The 19,689-nt window shown below is 39.8% G+C and overlaps 2 protein-coding genes across 4 annotated transcripts in view; one reads left to right on the top strand and one right to left on the bottom strand.

The window, feature by feature from the left end:
- The first annotated feature begins 6,250 nt into the window (after positions 1-6,250).
- On the top strand, positions 6,251-16,651 carry FAM8A1 (family with sequence similarity 8 member A1). Its single transcript, XM_085310077.1, has 5 exons — positions 6,251-6,865; positions 11,820-11,940; positions 14,865-14,988; positions 15,212-15,351; positions 15,653-16,651. Exons 1-5 carry the CDS (start codon positions 6,277-6,279, stop codon positions 15,795-15,797), a joined length of 1,119 nt encoding a protein of 372 aa, XP_085166203.1. The 5' UTR covers positions 6,251-6,276; the 3' UTR covers positions 15,798-16,651.
- Positions 16,652-18,330: 1,679 nt separating this feature from the next.
- Positions 18,331-19,689, bottom strand: part of NUP153 (nucleoporin 153) — a 29,877-nt gene continuing 28,518 nt past the window's right edge. For all 3 annotated transcript variants that reach the window (XM_085310075.1, XM_085310076.1, XM_085310074.1), the window contains exon 22: positions 18,331-19,440. In XM_085310075.1, the coding sequence (XP_085166201.1) occupies positions 19,356-19,440 (85 nt within the window). In that variant the 3' untranslated portion in view covers positions 18,331-19,355. The remainder of the gene's footprint in view (positions 19,441-19,689) is intronic.

Genomic DNA, 19,689 nt, shown 5'->3' on the forward strand with positions numbered 1-19,689 from the left:
TGTGTTAACATGCTCCACAGTACATCGTCCATTCTGTATTTCACTGGGGTGAGTTTCAGATCTGAAAAACGGGCGTTACCGTACCTGTCGTGATAGAAGCATTCTTGAAAGATTGTTTAATCCTTAACACAATCATAATTTGTTCCATAAAAAAAAAAATCTCATTCTGGAATGTTCTGACCTGAAATACTGGCTCCTGTTTTTATGCAGCATCAAATAGAGGTCAAGTCATTATGCAGCAACAGGAAGGCACATAATCCTTTAGTAAGATGATACAAAACAAGTATCAAATGCTTGATAAGCAGAAAGCAGTGAGACAGCTCTCTCTCAGTTTACTGCACAGACAAATTCTCTTTGCTCCTCCAAAGGATTAACCCCCCTCCGCCGCAAGAAGACGGTGTGTGCTTGTATGATTTTTTTTTTTGGAAGGCACCCCCCTCCTTGCCTTTCATTGATGTTTCTGCAACATACTAAAACCCCAGTACATTTTTTTTTGACTGGTTGCCTACCAGAAACAAGACTTAGGCAGTAACACTGCCTGCGTGCCGCTCTGAAGCTTGTCAGAGAGCAGAGGTTGAAAAGATAAGGAAGGTGGCCTTGTGCGGAGAGACCCAAGCTAACTGCTTCGATTGCAGCCTTCGAAAGGCTGATGAGCTCATGCATTATTAAACACCAGAAATCTGAAATAGGAGAGAGACTTTTAAAATACCTAGCCAGCTTTTATCCAGTACTCACAGTAAGCCACATGACACAAATCGACGACAAACTTTTGTTGGTTGTAGAGCTCTGATCTTCAAGAAACTACTTGCCAAACATTTCAAGATGATTGGACTATTCCTTCACTGCAACCTGTCTTGAATTTCAAAAATATAGAGGAAGGAGTACTAAACAAAATAAATTTCAGGTTCTGATTCTGCCTTACATGAATTGTGTACAGTTTAAAAGAAATTCTGAAAAAACACGTATATCATGAGTTAAAAATAATCAACATGCTTGTTACTCGGCAGAATGATGATTTGATGAGTCATCCAAACCCTTATCAGTCATGACCACCACGCCTTCGTGAGCAAGCTTGGTCTGTGTTCAACACTCGACTCCAGCAAGGAATGACCTGCTGAATTTCAAGCAGCCATAATGTGCTATAGAGCATTTCTTTTCACTTTGTCCTGTCACACAAGATAATGCCACTTCATTTCAGCTCTGTCTTTCTGTGTCACTTCTAAACTGCACTAAAATTGTGGTTATGGTCTGAATCAGTGCAACTGTCAGAACAGAGGATGGTACATTTGGTGCGTATATTGATATGTAACAAAAAGTAGATGATGTAATTAGCCTGTTCATTTTTCTATACCTGCATCGGTCAAATATTCATCAGTATCGTTGCTAGGAGCCTTCCGATAAAATGTGTAAAGTGTAAAAGAGAAGGAGATTTGTAACTCAGTGTCCAAATGTAAAAATGTGGGGTTTTTTTCCTACGTAAAGCTTCAACGGAGCTCATATTTTCTTAAACACAACCTCTGTAAAAGTACTGGCTTAGTTATTCAGAATATTGGTTACTAGGAATTAGTGGAAATTAGAAGTAYTGAGCTAATGACTCTATGTATCCACCAGGTGGCAGAAACCCGCTGAGGTGCAGGCCRTCACAAGCTCTGTTGCTAATGAAAAATGCTGGACTAGAGTATTTACAGAGGACATATGTACTGTTTATCAAGAAACTGGGAAACTCTACTCCCCAAAAGTCATTCTTAAAACGTTAAAAGATCACTTTGATTTTGAAATTGTCATATTAGTAAAAGGCAAGAGTTCGATTGGGATGAAAAGGGAATAAAAATAAGCATCTGCTTCTTATTACAATGATTAATATCTTTTGTTTTGAACATTGCTAAGCATATTTTCATTGAAAKCATATTTCATTAAAAATACTTGACTGAACTTAAAAATAATACCTATTGAAGGTAAAAGGGGAAGTAATTTTAAGTCTGCGTTTGAAAACCGGAAATCTTTTCAGTATGTTCAGTCAAACTTACTATGTTTTGAGTCCTCAATGTATCTGGCTCTGCATGAGTTCTTTCAGTGCTATTGTGCTACGTGCATGGTCATAAATCTCTGCACTGCATTTCTTTTTTAGAGATGAGGCATTTGGCCATCTGCAATCCTTCAGGAGTTCAACTCAGTATCCACCCTCAGTGCACTCTCCTTAYGTGATACACAACCAGGCTCCTTCTAAAATGTGGAAGTAGCTGTCACTTTTTTTCATAAGCATACAGCTAAAGGAGGTAGTGCTCACACGATGACATGAAAGACTAGCAAGCAGAGCAATTACTCAGAACACGTAAGATAGACTGAGTTCCCCTGCTGGAGGTGATTCAGGTTGATTCCCATGAAAATATTGCCCTGAGTAGCTGTCACCCTCAGAAGGTGCCTGTAAACAGCTGTCTGCCATATATGAAGCAGATAAAAATCATAAATAACACTCTCCAAGGAATGCTCTGGCTACTAGAAAACAAGAATCTTGCTCCCTCTTTTTGGCTGAGATAACAATGAATAAGCTTTTTCGGTACAAACTTTTAATAAACACTTTCTAATTCTTGACCACCCAAAACTCAGTAGTGAGCCTCTACACGCAAGCTTACTTCTCTAAGTCTTGCTGCATGCCGGAAGCCCTAGCTGATCACTGACCACCATAGACTTTTCTTCTGCCAAGCCCTAGGTTCCAGTTCCACCCGGCCAGTGCAGCTTCAGTGGAGGCACACTCCTATTTCCTCTCAGGGCTCATCAAGAACATGCAGGGGGATTAGGTATTTGTTACAGCTTCTCAGTGGCACAGTTACTATTTTTGCCACACTCCTGAATAGTCTTCTAGTTACTCTTCATGCAAACCAGGTCAAAGTAAAAGGCAAACAGAAGAATTTGCATACAACTCCCAAAACAGACAGTCCTGTTAAATGAGAAACCATGTTAATTATATGTACCTTTAAGAATTGGGGGGGGGAGCTTACCCCCCAAAGAACACGGCCTGTTGTCAAACATGACCACCAGGATTCTGGTTTCTGTATGTATTACACCTGAAGGTGCACTTATTGGAAATAAACCTCCTCTTTGTGGGCCATGCCAGCTTTTAGAGCCAATCTCTCCCTGAACATCCTAAGCTGGACAAGACAGATTGGTGTCACAGGGAAATGTTGCATTTACTTAATCTGTGAGGCAGTTGTGCCACTCTTCTTTACTGAAACATATCGTGTTTTATTTTCTTGTAGATGCATACGTTTATTTTTTGGTTCAAATGTCAAGGTCAGTACCTGGCTGCTTGCCCCAGCAAGGGGTAAAATTCTCACTCTTTGGTGAATCTGAAGGATCACTTTAATCAAGGTCTGCATTTAATATTCATTTTGTATATGAACACACATACTTGATACAAACGTTTAATTGGGGTGAATGTATGTAGGTTGCTAGTGGCTTTTGATGATGACTGGACACAACAATAATTGACTACTTTGGGGTGACAACAGTTCGCTGGTGATTTACGTTCAACAACTCCCATCCAAGGATTCTTTAGCAAGTGCCCCTATTAYAAGGATACTTTAGTGTGAGGCAAAAGATGTGGTTTGAATGCCTCAACTAAAGGAGGAAATTAAACTGAGATCTCATGCATCCAGATGAATGCTTCATCAATTCCTTTAAAATTTGTTTAAGAACTTGCCTTGAAAACAAGATGCTGGGTTGTAGGTCAAAAATAAACCTCTGTAGTTCTGAACAACAGCCAGATTTAAAGCAGACCASTGTTTTATTATATCTACTGACTGTGAAAGGCTCCCCACTTAATAGTTACTGATCATGTTTTTCAGCACTTATCTATAAATAGATTAAGATGGGATTCTTAACTATTGCAATGTCAGTTTTAGGTGTTTAACTCCCTTTTCTGGATCTAGTTCAAAAGCTTTCTCCTCACCGGAATCTCACTTCTAGAAAAGAGAATATTTAGCTATCAAAGGCATTTCACCACTTATTTTCATCAATTGACAGAATGAGCTACCCAAGATTATCTTCCTTTCTGATTGCTCACAAGAGGAAAACAAGCTYAAGTAGGGAGACATCAGCGATGTGGAAGATTGTAAGTACTCCCACAATGTGTGGCAACCTAGAACAGCAATACAACAAGATTCTTTRTGATCAGTTGAATGCTTGCATTATACAGAATTTGCTTTTTTTCTTTTGTAATGGTATTCTCAAGGCAGAAGAATGAAAAATTAATGGTTGAAAAACTTGGGAATGAAGAAATACAATGTTACATTGTCTGCCTCTCCTACCTGTTACTCCCCTTCTCACTGCTGTCAGTGATGCCTTGGGTATCCAGCATAACTGTGCAGTGAGTTCCAGTTGGTTATGTCTCTGTAATGCTGCTGACAACTCTAAAATTTACAGGTGACTGACAGCATTATATAAAGCCTCTGAGATTTTGAAATTGTACCTAAAGATATGGTATGGCTAGCAGAAATTGATTATGCAGACATAAAAAAGGGTCTGTCTGACATGGACATGGTTCTAAAGGGTTTGCAGTAAACAACTAATTTAAAAAAAGTGAAACAGGCTGTAGCTGATAAAGAAATCGTTAAATATTACAAAAGTGGATCTCTGCTAAGCTACTTATACTGTCATTTTCAAAACTAGTTTTCCTATTACAAATTAATAGCTATTTTAAGACATGTATTTCAGGCTATCTTAAGCATAATCTTGGGACTGTGTGAGGTATTTTGTTTATATTTTCATAAATTCAGACTCCTCGTTGCTTTTGTCTTTTCTCAAAGGGTCACCTCTAAGACACCACATTGAATGGTTTTCTTCTATACATGTACATATCTTCCTTCTCTCTTTTCCTTTCTTTCATTCTTCAATGTCCTTCCTAATCATGCCACAACTTCTCATGTTTCCCAAAACAATTATCCATATTGATTTTAGCCAGTGTATGATACAAAACACACATCAGTATGATTAGAACCATTTAAAACTGATCTATATAATGAGTGCCAGCACATTATCTGCATTTCTTTTAATTAAGATGGTAGCGTTATTAGCTAAGCACAATTTCAATTCACTTCAGCTTGTCTATACTARGGATTCATACTACAGAAATTACTTCAGTTTTTTAACGAGTTAGGATTACATGGGAGAAAAGTGTATTTGTCTAACAGAGAAATTTACTTTTTTCTTCAGTTGTGCTATTTGCTGTGTTAAAAACGTGTACAAAACACTCCTCGTTTAATAGAATCTATTACCAGTTCATCCAGTATGGTGTTAACATTTATGTTGCATAGAAGTTGTAAGAACCTTAAATATTAGAAATTAATTTGGAGAACTGTGTTTAAAATTGTAGTAGTTTTTCAGCATTTTTGCACAGGAAGATGAMTGAAGTACAGGAAGAGATGAGAAAAGGGAGATTTAGGCATTCATAGCGTTATTTCTCCTCCACGCTTTGGGTTTTGTTTCTACGTCTGCAACCCCGCAGCCGCTTCCGTCGTCCCGCCCGCGGCGGGAAGAGCGACCCTTGACACGCAGCAACTCGCGGCTCTGCTAGCACGGACGGGGCGAGCAATGGGAAAGGCGCTTCCTAGGTGCCGGTTCCAGCTCCCGTCGGCAGCAKTCAAGACATGCAAGGCAGCGCCGCAGGGGAGGAGCGCTGAGGGCGGCTGAAGGCCCCCTTCTCCCCGCCCGGGAAAGCCTGAGAGCAACGTCTCCCGCTCCTTAAGGCAGGGGCGAGGGGCGCGACAACGACGGCAGGGGGGTGGCGCCTGCCCCGCCGCAGCTGAACCTGCCTCGCAGGCAGGGTCAGCCGCCCCCAGCGCCGTGCGGGAATTAAACCGCTGGGTCTCGCCTCAGACAGCCCCGAGCGAAGCCGCTCCRCGACGCCAACGGCTCTAACGACCCTCGGCCGAGCGCGAGACCCGCCTCCGCCTCAGCACTAGGCGAGACCATCTCACGGCTGCGCGGGGGTGGAGGGGGAAGAGCCTTTCCACTCCCTAGAGAAGCTTGTTCTTTCTTCGGCCGGCAGCAGAAGGGGGACCACTGGGCAGTGGTACGCCCCTTCCCGCGGTGTGTGTGTGGGGGGGGGAGGGAGGGGGCGGAGGGGGGGTTGTGGGACTCTCGCTAGGCTGAGCCCGCTTCCTCCATTTCCCCCTCTCCTCCTCGGCGAATGGGAGAGGCGAGGCCACGCCCCCGCCCCGCCCCGCCCCGCGCGTGCGCGGCGACCGCAGACGCGCAGTGTCAGAGGGGCTGGAGGAGATGGCGGAGCCGGGCGCGGAGCGGGGCCCGGGCCGACCCGAAGCTGGGGCAGCGGCGGCAGCAGCGGCGGCGGGAAGCAGCGAGCGGAGCGACAGCGGCGCGGGAGGGGAGGCCGCGTCCGCGTCCGCGTCGCCCTCCCCCGGCGCGGCCGTTGGGGGCGAGGGCGGCGGCGCGAAGGCGCTGAGCGCGGCGGAGTACGCGCGGCGCGTGCACCAGTGGCTCTGGGACTCCTACTGCGGCTACGTGAGCTGGCAGAGCTGCCTGCCCGCCTTGCTCGCCGCTGCCGCCCCCGCGTACGCCGCGGGCCCCGGCCGCGCTTCCTCGCCGCCGCCTCCCTCCTCCGCCGCCGCCGCCCCTCCGGGCCCCCCGCCGCCGGGGGCAGCCGCCGCCGCCTACTACAGCCCCTTCTACCTCTTGGCTCCGGCGGCAGCGCACACGGCCACCGCCGGGCCGGCGCCCCGCGCTGCTGCCGCCGCCCCCGCTTGGCAGGCAGCGGCGGGCAGGTTGGCCCCGCTGCCCAGGGCCGCCCCCAGCAGCGCCGCCGGCTCCAGCGGCAGCGGCGCCCCCCGCGAGGCGGCGCGGCCGGCAGGTGAGAGCGAGCGGGCGGGCGGAGGGGGGATGTCCTTCTCCCCGGCCTCGCTTTTGGGGCTGCTCCGGCGCACTGCTGGGAAACGGAGCCTCGAGGAGGAAGCGAGGGGGGCGGCAGCACCGTGGGGGGCGGCAGGCGTAGCCGTATGGCAGGCCTGCAGGTCTGTCATGCGAAAGACGACAGCCGAAATACCGAGTTTGCAGACTTGAGAGGGTTGACTTGTGCTTACGGCTTACTGCTTTCATATTTGTAAATCGTTTTAATGGATGTGAAAGAGTTTATTTTTTTCCAGTAAAACTTAYATTTGTGTTGACAGGACCATAGCTGTGCATGAAGTGTGTAGCTCTTTAAATAGTCCGTTTGGATGATGAAAGCTAAACTGGTTTTATCTCTTTAGCTTGGTGCTAAAGCTCAGTGCTCAAAATCATTTAAATGAAACTGAAGCAGAGAGATTAAAATATGCTTACATGCTAGTGGCTGGGCCTCAAATGAACAAGAATCTGTTATGACTTTGACAGGTTTAGCAGCGCAGTAACCTTGCTTCTGTTAACGTTTGCGCAAAAGTAAGACAAACTTTTGCTCAGATCACATCAGAAAGAAAAACTGGAACACAAACACTTCTTCACAAACTCTAGGAGCGCCTAGATGACATTCCATGAATGTTTTGTAGTACCTTGAGTAATGGCAGAATCCTGCTAGAGGACTTTGGAGAAAAGCCAGAGCTCCTTTCTCTGTCTAGGGCAAAGTACAGCATTACTGATCTGTAACAGTATTTCTAAGCTCAGTGGCTGAGTGTGAGGGGAGAATTTTTTTGTTTCTTCTTTATTTAAAAGAAAGAGAGACTGGTTCCCAAACTTGCCTTTTTGTTGTGGGTTTGAGCAGGTGTTGTTTCAACATGGATGTAACACAAAATAGATTTTTTTTTAATTATGCCCTGATTTATRCATTGCTTATGACCAGATGTTACCAGTCACTGGAAAAGATGATGTGGACCAAATTTAGACTGAAATAACTCTTGGATTTTTATCTAGCTCATTAGGAACTAATGATGAAGGTAATTTAGAATATGAATAACCCTTCATTCTTCTGAATGTGGCTATTCTGCATGCTAAATATTGTTGTAATACCCAGACTTTCAGAGGGAATTTTTTGTGTGATATAGTGATATAGTAGTATTATAAACAAGCACTATTTTTGCCGTGCTTTTGCTCCTAATTGCATAAGGATTTACCTGGAGCAACTATAGCTACTTCCCTTCTGCTGCAGATTATTGCTCACASAGCAGGGCTGGTAGTACAGGACATGTATCCATTTCTAAGCCAGTCTAGTGTGTGTACATAAACTGAACTAAGTGATAGTTTGTTAATACTGCAGATCTTTTTTGAGGATGTCTAAAACAGAAATCAAACTGCTTCTTCCAGTTCAGTCTGTCTGCAGATGTTTGTCAGAGCACAAGTAGCACTCTGGGTAGTACCAGGCCTTTGGTAGATTTAGTCATCAGGATTCAAAATGTTTGTTCTCCTCTCCTCTCTTGATTTCTCCTCCTTGCTTTAGTGTAGGAGATTACTGCTCTTATTCTGGGAATAGCAGGAAAAAAAAGTGTGTTCAGGCCTCGACTGCCTTATTTTACTGTCTTTATTGCTAATTTAATGTAAGACTTTGAGGCATATTTCATTCAGCTGTACCTCCAATACAAAAAGAAACTCCCAGCGAAACAGTGAATTTCTGATGCCAAAAATATCTTGAGCTTCTGCAACAGAAATCTGCCAGAGTTGAATGGGATGTCAAAAATTTCTTAATATATTATAAGTTTCTTAATATAACATAATCTGGATGCTGATTTTCATAGTCCCAAACACTTTCATTTCTTCCTTATGCAGCTATTGTTTCAATCTACCATATTCAGTTGAAACTCTGTGTCACTAACTTCAGTAAACATGCTCATTTTAAATAATTCAGTTGCTTTGTGTTCTCCACTGCTATGTGCTCAAGCGCGTAGCTTGTTGGGGAGACTGGCTCTGTTCCCTCTTGTCTTAGCTAAAGATTCTTTAATTAGTTTTGTGACAACTTGTTGACAATCAGAATTGAATTCACAGAAGTATTATTTATGTAAGAGCTGTGCTGTGTAGCAGTGTTGACTTACGAGTTGTCGATGAAACAGGTGTGAAATAGAGATGTAAAATGAGGTACATTAAATAAGAATTTGCTCTTAGTCAGTGATTTGCTTTACCCCCTTTTAAAAATTGCAGAGGTGTCAGGGGCTTTCAGTTCCATATCCTTAGCTTGTGAGGCCAGGACTGGGAATATCAGGTTTACTGATTGAATTGTGGAAGCTTCTAAGCTTTTTAGAGATTAGAGAAAGAAGCCTTTTTCACTTTCTGTTGTCTGGGCTGCACACAAAGGGAAGGACAGACATTCTAAGAAACACTTAACAGAGCCAGTCACTGTTTTCCAGATGTTACATCTAGTACAGAGGTATTTTTAACTGAAATTTTGATGAAAGCTGGTTTCATGTGGGTGGCTGTGTTTGTGCTATTTGGGAAATACAGAATGGCAAATGAGTCCAGATAAAATTCTTCTGTGACGCTATTCCTTGACATTTTTCTAAGGTATTCCTAAATGCTTTATTCATTTTAATCAACTGAGGAGGGGTTAGCAATAGAAGTGTGCACTTKTTTGTTTGCCCTGTCTGAGCTTGGCCAATTAAATTGGAAAACTGTTACATTTACTGGCTCTCATTGTAGAACAGCATGCTGTGCTTTATTGTAATAAGTTGTCTGTAGGAATGTTTACTTCAAACATGGYTAATATTTTAATCTGATCGTGTTCATTGGTTGATGATTTGAGGCATGAAGTAAGCTGCATTTTTCTTTCAGAGAGCTGGTGTTTGGTACATTCTGAAGCCTGGTTGCAGAGGGACATTCAGAAACTAATAAAGAATTCTCTTCCTTAAAAAAAAGACTGTTGCTAGATGATAAAAATGGAATTTAACAACCCGAATTTCTCACAGTGATCATCACTAAAGAAACTTTCTTTTTCTACTGCAGTCTTTCAATAAATTAATGAAATACAATCCTGCATGATTAACTTTAAGCAATATTTGTATCTTTGTAATGGTAGAGTTATAGCAGTGCACCCTGTAGCAGAGATGCAACTACATGAGAATATTTCTTTCTCTCATCCCCTTTCTCTATGAAAAGAAAAAGAAAAAAGCTCGAGTAAGACCTCTGTACTGCAACATACTAAAGATTTTATCCCCAGCTCTGTATAAGAGTCRGAGGTTGATGACTGAACACCAAATGTAAATGATGGCATTGCAGCATCTGAGGACACAGGAACAGTACCAAACCCTGCAAAAGGAGTAATGATGTTAAGTTTGTAATACATGCTGTGGTTCTGATCCTGAGCTTCCCACACAGTCAAAACTGTTCTACCAAAAACAGCAACCCAAAACACTACAAAGCCCCTCTCACATATCACCTCTCTACATGCACCTTTGCACAAAAGTATTCTTTTGTCCACCCCYGGCTTTAAAAAATACACTAATAATTTCTTCTGAAAGCTCATGGGGGTGGGGTTTGTTGTTGTTTTGTTTTGCTTAAGTCTAAACTGCAGATGAACAGAACRTGAGGAATGGAAAGGACTAGTATGCTATTTATTAAGGCTTTCCTCTGGAAAACATTCATTTGCTCAGGGCAAGGAGACGTAGGCACACTGCAATATTCCTAGAGGAAAACTGAACAAGTCTGCCGTAGCTCAAAGGAAAAATAACAGTGCTGCTTTTTTTTTTTTTTTTTTTTTTAAAAAGAAGCAGCTATATGCTTTACACACTTTACAGCAAGCGTTTTTCATATCATACAGCCTCAGTGGCACACCTACAAGGACCCAAGTGGGACACCAGAATGCAAAATTTCTCTCTTACTGTTCTGGATGACAGAAAATGCAAAAGCACTGCAGATGGAACAGAATTCCCACTCTCACCCCTACAGTTTTAAACCCCRAGGGTGACTTTTAAGAGAGTGGTCAAAGATTATGTCTGCAGTTTGAAACCATGAAGACAGGAAGGGGTCTTCTCTTCCCCAGCACATGGAGAGAATTCTTGTTGAGAGGGTTTTYTTTATCTGCAGGCCTTGTATAGACCACAAGGTTTGTTGTAACAGGCTGTGCAGCTGCAGCGGCAGAGGTCTTCAGAGAAGTAAAGCCTAGAAAAACAAACAGGAAGAGAGCTTACTGCTTAAGCAACACCTCGCTACCTGTAACTAAGCTACTTATAATAGTAGATGGCATAAGTGTAAACCCAAGTGCCAGTGGTGGCAATGGTATAGTCTGATGAAGTGGAACAGGAAGCCCCAGGAAATCTTAACCTAAAGAGATAAAATTTCATATGCTACACTGAAACATCACAGAACATTTAATTAAAGCTTCAAGTATGGCTGATACTTTAATCTGGTCTTGTTCCTTGTTTGATGATTTGAGACATAAAGTAGGCTATATTTTACTTTCAGAGATCTGGTATTTGGTAGGTTTTGAGGCCTAGTTGCAGAGGAAAATAAAAAATATGATAGATTTAGGAAGTTTAATGAATCTTCCTTTCATCCGAACTCTCAGATTTACTGAAATCTGTTCTACTGGCAGCTGTTCTAAAGAATAGTTTTTATATTCCGTTCTTTCAAAGGAGCGGGCTTTTGCTGTAATTTTCATTACAAAGGGACTCCGAAATCTGAAATTTTACAATTTAATTTCAGAAGGTTTTTATAGCTCAATTTATAAAATTCAAWCAGTTTTGAATCCTAAAGCACCTTTTTCATAAGATTTTCTTGCAAAACGTGAGCTGGGATGAAGATTTTAGAATGTTCCTTGCAGTGGCATTAATGCAAAWTGTCTTTTAGAGAACAGTGTTTACTTTATTTTAGTACAATAAAATGTGGGATAATCTCAAATATTTCTTTTACAGGTCGTGAGTTCATTATCCCTTCGTTGGCGCACAGATTTATAGCAGAGATGGTGGATTTTTTTATTCTGTTCTTTATAAAGGCAACCATTGTTTTAAGCATCATGCACCTCAGTGGAATAAAGTAAGTTGAACAATTTAAAGTATTATTATATAAAGCTTTATGTTTTTTGAGGTGTGATTTTTGTCTRTGTATGTGATATGATTAAGCATATGATGGTACTTCATAACTTTCAAATATGTGGAAAAAAGCTCCACTTGGTTATCCTTTTGTAAAGTACCTTCTGATTTTGAGTGATCTGATGGAAACAAAGAACTTGCAGAAGTGTAGTTTCATAGGCTCATAATTTACTTATTTAGAATAGATTAGACTTGCACTCTCATTTTTTGGAAGATACTGCCAAGGTTCAAAAAAAATTTATCTTAAAAATCTCAAAGAAAGAACAATTGCCAAGTTAATTTATTCTAAAATAATTTTAAAAATTACTTTGTATCCTGCATGTAAAATATGTATATAGTTTTTAAATATGGCCTGATTGCTAGTAGTGCTTTCATGCTTCAGTCTTTAATGGTGTAAGCTGAWTTTATAAGAAAGTATGATTAAACATCATATGCATCAAGTATATATTATGTTGAAACAGCCTTCATTTCACACTTCTATCCTYTGATGTAATCACTCACCCCAAAGACTGTTTCCTTTTCATCTGTTTCTTTAACTACAGATATCTTATTCCCTAGCTAGTTTAGTTCCTCCACTTTGGATTGGTATAATGAAATATTACTTTCGTCTAATCAGGAGATCAGAGCTTGGTATAGTCAGTAATTCCATTACTGTACAATTATATTCCAAAACACAAGTTTTCCACTAAGAGAACCTTCCAAATGTAAATTGATACTGCACAGATAACATTTTTCAGACAGAGGTTAAACTGCTGCTTGAAAGGTGTATGGAATAGGGTTAAGTCCAAAATAATAAATATGCCAGTGTAAAATATCAGTCTTTGTTGTTCAGATAAACATACAATTAAAATTCCAACCTCTTGGTTGTATTGAGGTGCCAAAACCTCCAACTGCAACATGGCAGCACATATCTCTATCTTATTTTCAGTAGACTAAAAATGATTCAAGCTGAAGTACTGGAAGGATGGGAGCAACTATGTCTGTATTGCTTCTTTAAAGTGTGAGGGTGATGTGAAAGGGAGGGAGTCTTTCTCTTTTTGAATTAATTTCCAGTATATTCAATATTACTACTTTGCAAGAGCCAAGAAGTTGCTTTCAAGTAAGAGTGCTCAGAAAAAGGTTATGTTCTTGCTTATGGGGTATAGTGTACTTTAGGTTAGGCAGAGGAGTTGTCATGAAAAGACATGTRCTTGTTAGTTTGAGAGAGAGACTTTAGGCAAAGGTTTTGTCACTACYGAAGGAAAATAGTTTGCCATGCTGCACAATTTTCTCAGTTCTTTGATCCTTAAGTCTGACTAAAGAGGAGGGCAAGTCGTGCAGATACAAATGGACCACTCTGAAGTAGGATTGCACATTTTTATTGCCTTTTAGAAAGGTTAGTGAAAAGTCGAAATACATGTTGGAAATATGTCCATTCCAGGTAGCAGATGTTAATGTTATATCTGTAGAGTTTATCTTATGAAAATATTACACACTTGACTCCAAATTTATTCTTTGCATAGCTTTGCTAGGGTGAACAGCTAACGGAGTACCGCACGTAATAGGATGCCTTCTGCTGAATGATCTGGGGAACTCATTGTTGCATGTTGAAGATGAAACAAAATTCTGTTTGTCTCATGATCTAGTGAAAGTGTGGGAGTTTACTTTTTGTTTACATGCTAAAAGCAGGCAAAGAATGATGATGGTTGAGGAGGACCTTTTAGAAAACTTGAGGTGATTTTGTCCTTCTAAGGCAAGGTGTTGGGGTGAGTAGCATTTGAAACTTGCTATGATGTGTTRCTACTGCATGAAAACTGATGAATTAGTTCATACTGAAATTTTAGGGCTTGCACTAGCTGCTCATAAAGAGGTTCATCGGTGATACTAGAAAGCTGTAAATATTTCTCTCTTGAGTGTGAATTTTATCAAGAGACAGAAATCATTTTTTTAACATAGTTCAATAAATTATGGATGTTCATAGAACTATTGCTAGGCCAGAACATTTGGTGTAGTAGAGTAATTTTCAGCTTACAAGTCTTTGGGGTCTGAAGACTGTGTTTTCCACATTTGAAAGTTCAGTGAATTATAAGCTGAGAGTTAGAATCTCACTTCTAATTTTAACAGAAGGTTACAACAAATTAACAGTTTTGAGATAGAAACTGTGAATAGTTATTCTTTGAACAGTTATRGTAGATCAGGCTGCTGATATAGTTAATGATTGCTCTGAATTCMCAGTTATGAGGAGTGGACATATTTACAACAGAAATTGCATCCTGTCAGGAGAGTATCTAATTCATCATTTCATCATCTTGTGTAGCACCTTTTGACTGCATGAATTGAAGCTCTCCTATGCACGCCATGGTGCCTGCCTCTGGAGAGTATGTTGAGCAGCAAATGAGACTGAAAGTGAAGAGCCCTGATCACACGAAGGAGGAARAAGTCTTCCCTTGCTTGTGTGGCAGTTAGAAGAGCATTTTCTCTTCTTTTTCCTTGAAAGGTCTTGTAAAAMAAGAGACTTGCATCCCCCTGCACTAAATTTATATAGAGTTAGATGATCGCACASAAAATCTCATATGTATCTCCCAAGAATTATGGGAATTTTCAGAACAGTTCTGCAACTCTCTACCTGGGACATCGTATTGCAGAAGTGGTAATGTAATAAAGAGCAAGTCATTCTTAAGTGAAAAAGACTATAAACAAATTAGAAAACCTAGAGTGAAACCTAGCACAGTWAATTTTAATGATATGTTAAATATTAAGCCAAGCAGTTTTTGTTCTTTATTTATACTAGAACAGAAGAATTAGATTCTAGTACTAAAAGGATAACATCAGCACTACGACAAGAATCATGTAAGTTTTATTTTTAAAGCTCAGTTTTATTTTGTACAGGGACATCTCTAAATTTGCTATGCATTACATAATAGAAGAAATAGATGAAGATACATCCATGGAAGATCTTCAGAAAATGATGATAGTAGCTCTTATCTACAGATTGTTAGTCTGCTTCTATGAGGTAACTAGTCATAACCATTAACTYCTAAAACTAATTGTTGTCAGCTGTTGAATATCTTATTTATTTATTTTTTCTTATCATTGGTCTATAAAATAAGTAGTTTTTACTGTATTTTGGTTTACTTGAAGTTGTATGACTTCTRCGCAGCTTGATGAAAACCAAATTTGCTAGACCAATCAACAACAGTGTGCTGTAGAATTAAAACAGCTCTTTTTTCTTACAGATTATCTGTATTTGGGGAGCAGGTGGAGCAACCCCAGGGAAATTTTTGCTTGGACTGCGAGTTGTGACATGTGATACATCTGTACTTATTGCACCAAGTCGTGTATTAGTGATTCCGTCCTCTAATGTCAGTATGACAACGTAAGTACTCTTAGCTCGGTTATGTTGCTGTCRGATTAATATTGTGGAAAGCACCGTTATTTGAAAGGAAATACRCTTTTACTTTGTTATTGGGCTTTGCAATTCTGTGATCTAAGAATAAAATACTAATTAATCATGCAAATATTCTTTACCACATTAGGTGGTAAAGTATCTCCTCTTAAATTTCTGCGATTGACTTTGTGCGGTACAACACTGAGGGACTAAACTGATGGCAAACTAACAACTAATCTAAGCATAAAAGTGAAAACAAGGCACTGAATATTTTATTCTCATTCTGCAGGTCTACAATACGAGCTTTGATCAAAAATTTTTCTATTGCTTCTTTTTTCCCTGCATTTATTACACTGCTGTTTTTTCAGCATAACAGAACAGCCTATGATATTGTAGCAGGAACTATTGTGGTAAAAAGAAATGGCATCAGATGATACCAAAGGATGACAGATTTCCAGACTGTTTTTGAACCCTTTTTCACTCCCCGTCCCTCCAAAAAAAGCAACAGAAAAGCAACCCAAACCTGAAATTGAGAAGACTGTCAGAATCTTCTGCCTAAATTAAATGGGAGCTGATTCAGAAGCAAAAGAAACTGTGTTGCTTCAGTGGGATACCAGCAACTACCTTGAAAGTATTGGACTTTTCATAAATGCCAAAGAAAGAAGTTTGAGAGAAACTATACTTGTTAAATCTGGAAGTATTACCCTTAGATTGACAAGAAGGAGACTGCATTAACTGCAAAGAAGATGCTTTTCTGTTCATCAGTTTATGGAAAGTGGATACCTAGAAATACTCCAGCTTAAAAGAAATGCCATTCCTACAATTTTCGGGTGTTAACAGGTAATTAGAAAATTAAGTTGTTTTTCAAGCAGTTGCCCAAGTCCTATGACAAACTCTTGAGTGGGAGGGAACTGCAGTATTATACAGTAAGGCAAAACTACATCTAATCATGTTAATCATGTTAATGTCAATGTTAAATTGCCAAATGTGTAGAAAGAAAGATGAGCAGTGTTTATCATTTCCCTTAAGGTATTACAGCTTCATAGATCATATTCCTTCACTTTTCAGGTATTTTACGTGACAGGTTTTTTGCACGAGTATGTCTTAAGCAGTCATTTATTTCACGTGTCTGAGCTAATAAAGAGGTGAAATAGCAACTGCTTTTTCTGTGGGAAGGGTATGTTACACTGCAGTGTTAGTGAATTGGCGTGTATATAACTTTTGGAGCTATGAACAGTGCAGATCACGCTAATAAAAGGTAACTTTCCTGCTTCTCTTTCGAGTGAAAGTATTTGTCTATTATTTCTTGCATATAAGACCAAGCAAAACAATTGACTGACTTCCAGGAGCATGCAGAAAATATTAACCAGATTATGTGTTATGGGTGTAAATCTACAGACGTACAAATACTGGTTACTTTCCCTTTATAATTCTGCCTAATTGTTTGTACATTCAGAATAATTAATTTAAATACTGAATAAAAAAATCTAATATTTTGCATGACAGCATAGCTTTGGTAATTTGTCGTCATGTTTTTTTGGAAAAAAAAGCATATGTGCAGSAATGTTGACATTTTATTAAAATTTGTATTCAGAATTCTTCTAGAAACCCAATTTTTGTCTGTTCCTGCCTTAGGTTTGTAACTGCTAGCCAGGGGGTTCAGTTCTTCTACAGTTTTAGGTTGACAGTAGAGATGATGGTTGTTGTATAGGATTTAAGTAATCTCTTTACTGCAGGTGACATGTTAGTATTCTGTAATATTTTAGTTTGATTAGTGGTGGTGTTAGGTTTAGCAAGATAATTGCTTCGTTTTCTTCTAGGATATATGTTTTCTGATCTTCACTTGTAATGGTATTCTGCAAGAGTAGGTGTTTTTGGACCAGATTCACTGTTTTTTAGTAGGAGAATGACATCCTGTTGCTTACCTCTCCCATGATCTTTCCATGATCACTTAGTCTTGCAAATGTACCAATATTACTGACTTATCTCTGAAATAAAAATGACCAAATAATAAAAGGCAGTTAAGAAAGTCTGAAAATCCTCTGGTAGTTGCTCCATGTAAGACCAATCCATGATGTGAGCGAATGAAGACATTCAGCTGAAAACACACAGAAGACATTAGCTAGCAGATGATGTCTCACACAGAATGGTAGAGGTGTTACTTATTGTTCCTTCAAARGCTCTGTCTCTTCAGTTAAGTATTGAAGCAAAAGCTGTCAGGGCAGTTCTGTAGGTGCTGTGAGACTCCCACAAAACACACCCCTAGTCTTTACCTTCCTGTCAAGTCTGGTTCATGATTTGAAAAGGTACCTCATTTCTACGAGAACACTTGCCTGTATTGTGAAATGCAAAGCAGCAAAACTTACCAAAAAAAAAAAAAAGAAGTCTTCTGCAGCTGTATTGTWTGAAGAGCTTGTGCAACTATTTTAAGGTAGGTAGGTCATGCAGGTCTTTCTCCCTTTACGGTCTGAAAGGGAAGTGGTGGTGCTTTCAGCTGTAATTGCAGCAAGTGATCATCCCTCAGCTATAAACTAAATACTGTGACTAAGTCTGACTATAATACCTGAACAAGAGCATCCTCCATCATGTTACTAAAAGTAACATCTGTTAAGAAACTGCTCTAACAGCTGTTAGATGATTCACTTGGAATCACACGTGCTTTCTGCTTCTCAGTTAGAACGCCAGTGAATATCAGTGAGACAGAGCTGCTTCTTCAGAAAGCTCTAAAAGGTAACTACAGTTGTACCTAGACAGCTGAGATGCAGACAAGTGGTTCCAAGCAAGCATACAATGAAAACCCCTTCACTGGCAGAGACCCTAAAAAAATTTAAGATTCTCTACAACCAGCATCAAGGTCACTGTCAAAAAGCAGAGGTTGTAAAAAACATGCAACTTCGCTCAGGTAGAGTGCCTTGTCTTGTTCGATTACAGCTGCTAATGCCTTAATTTGGAGTTAAAACTGCCAGACAATATTTCATAGTTTTTATTGATGGCATTTATCCCATGGTTTAACATGTTAATTATACTGTAATAAACATGGCTTTAATATTAAACTTTTCCTTATTATCCAAAGTCACCACAGTCCATTTCAGTAAATATAAAAATATATACTTAATACTTTGTACAATACTGGTTTTTGGTCCAAACAAAAATGGATCAGAAAAGCCAATAAACTTACTTTAAGAATTCCCAATTTTAAAGATTTTCTAAATGGATTTAGGCAACTTTGAATAATGGGATTTACATAATAAAATCTGAGACAATACTAAACAAAAATGGCTGTAACACACAAAATTAAAATTTCAATTTCACAGATTTGTTATGCCAAAAAAGTACATAGAGAAACAAAATTGTATTTACACATGTTCCATAATAAAATAACAAAGGCGAGACAGGTGATAAAGGGCTGTAAGAATGAAAATATAGAAATAGCATATAATTATTAAATGCAGAACTACAGATCTAACAAGTCCTTAGCATGGATCATCCTTTAATCAGTCTTCCTCTATCAGAAAATTTTAGTGAACAATACACCCAAACTCACTCACTTCACACATACACCAGCACAAACTCAGCATAGAAATCATTCATTATCAACATTCTCTACTCTATACAGAATCCCTCACTGATATAATTACAATTTTGAGGCGTCAGTAAACGCAGATGAGCGCACATAGTGGTGCGGATGAAGAGGTATTGTACAAGCCATTCACTGTGCAGGCTATATTCACGTCTATAGCCAGACCATGCCAAGTCAGTGAAAGAAGTAAATTGCTGGATTCTAAAATAGTTTTGCTCGAGAATGGCCTTGTTGCCAACTCTACTCGTTACCAAAAAACTAAATGGAGGGAGGGAAGGAAAGGGCAGCAGAGTTTTATATTCCTTTAGGCAGATCTGACTTCAGCTAACCCAGCACGAGGTACAGTCCCAACAGTTGAACGATGGTGGGATGCAGGGCAGCAGCAGTTTTGAAAGTTGCTTTACCAGGACGATTACTTTCTACGTCTAACTGCAGTCTTTATCTTCCGACCAGAAACTGAAGATCCAGAGGCAGAGAAAATATTTTTCCCATTAGTCCTATCAAAAGAAATTAGCAGTTCAGAATTTAGGACACTGTAGCTGAAAATTCAGTAGTAACACTGAGTAAACATTCCAGAATGGCTGTACTAGTTATCGTATGGCAACAAATGGTAAATGCGAAACAGGRAGAGAGTTCCAGAAACAAAAAGCAATTACATCTGTCATGCAGAAGGTAAATAGCAGCATAAGGAATAAATATAGATTTTATTTTTCCACAATTAGAACATTTCACAAATGTTGATGTGT

The sequence above is a fragment of the Rhea americana genome, unplaced genomic scaffold (genome assembly GCF_003343005.1).
Source record: "Rhea americana isolate MKP2758 unplaced genomic scaffold, rheAme1 scaffold_31, whole genome shotgun sequence".
In the NCBI taxonomy this organism is placed as follows: Eukaryota; Metazoa; Chordata; class Aves; order Rheiformes; family Rheidae; genus Rhea; species Rhea americana.

What these genes read in the sequence shown, in the direction of transcription:
- FAM8A1 (XM_085310077.1), top strand. Translation starts at nt 6,277, where the DNA reads ATGGCGGAGCCGGGCGCGGAGCGGGGCCCGGGCCGACCCGAAGCTGGG. An exon ending in CGAGGCGGCGCGGCCGGCAG is followed by an intron (nt 6,866 to 11,819) that starts GTGAGAGCGAGC and finishes TTTCTTTTACAG; the next exon opens with GTCGTGAGTTCATTATCCCT. An exon ending in TGTTAGTCTGCTTCTATGAG is followed by an intron (nt 14,989 to 15,211) that starts GTAACTAGTCAT and finishes TTTTTCTTACAG; the next exon opens with ATTATCTGTATTTGGGGAGC.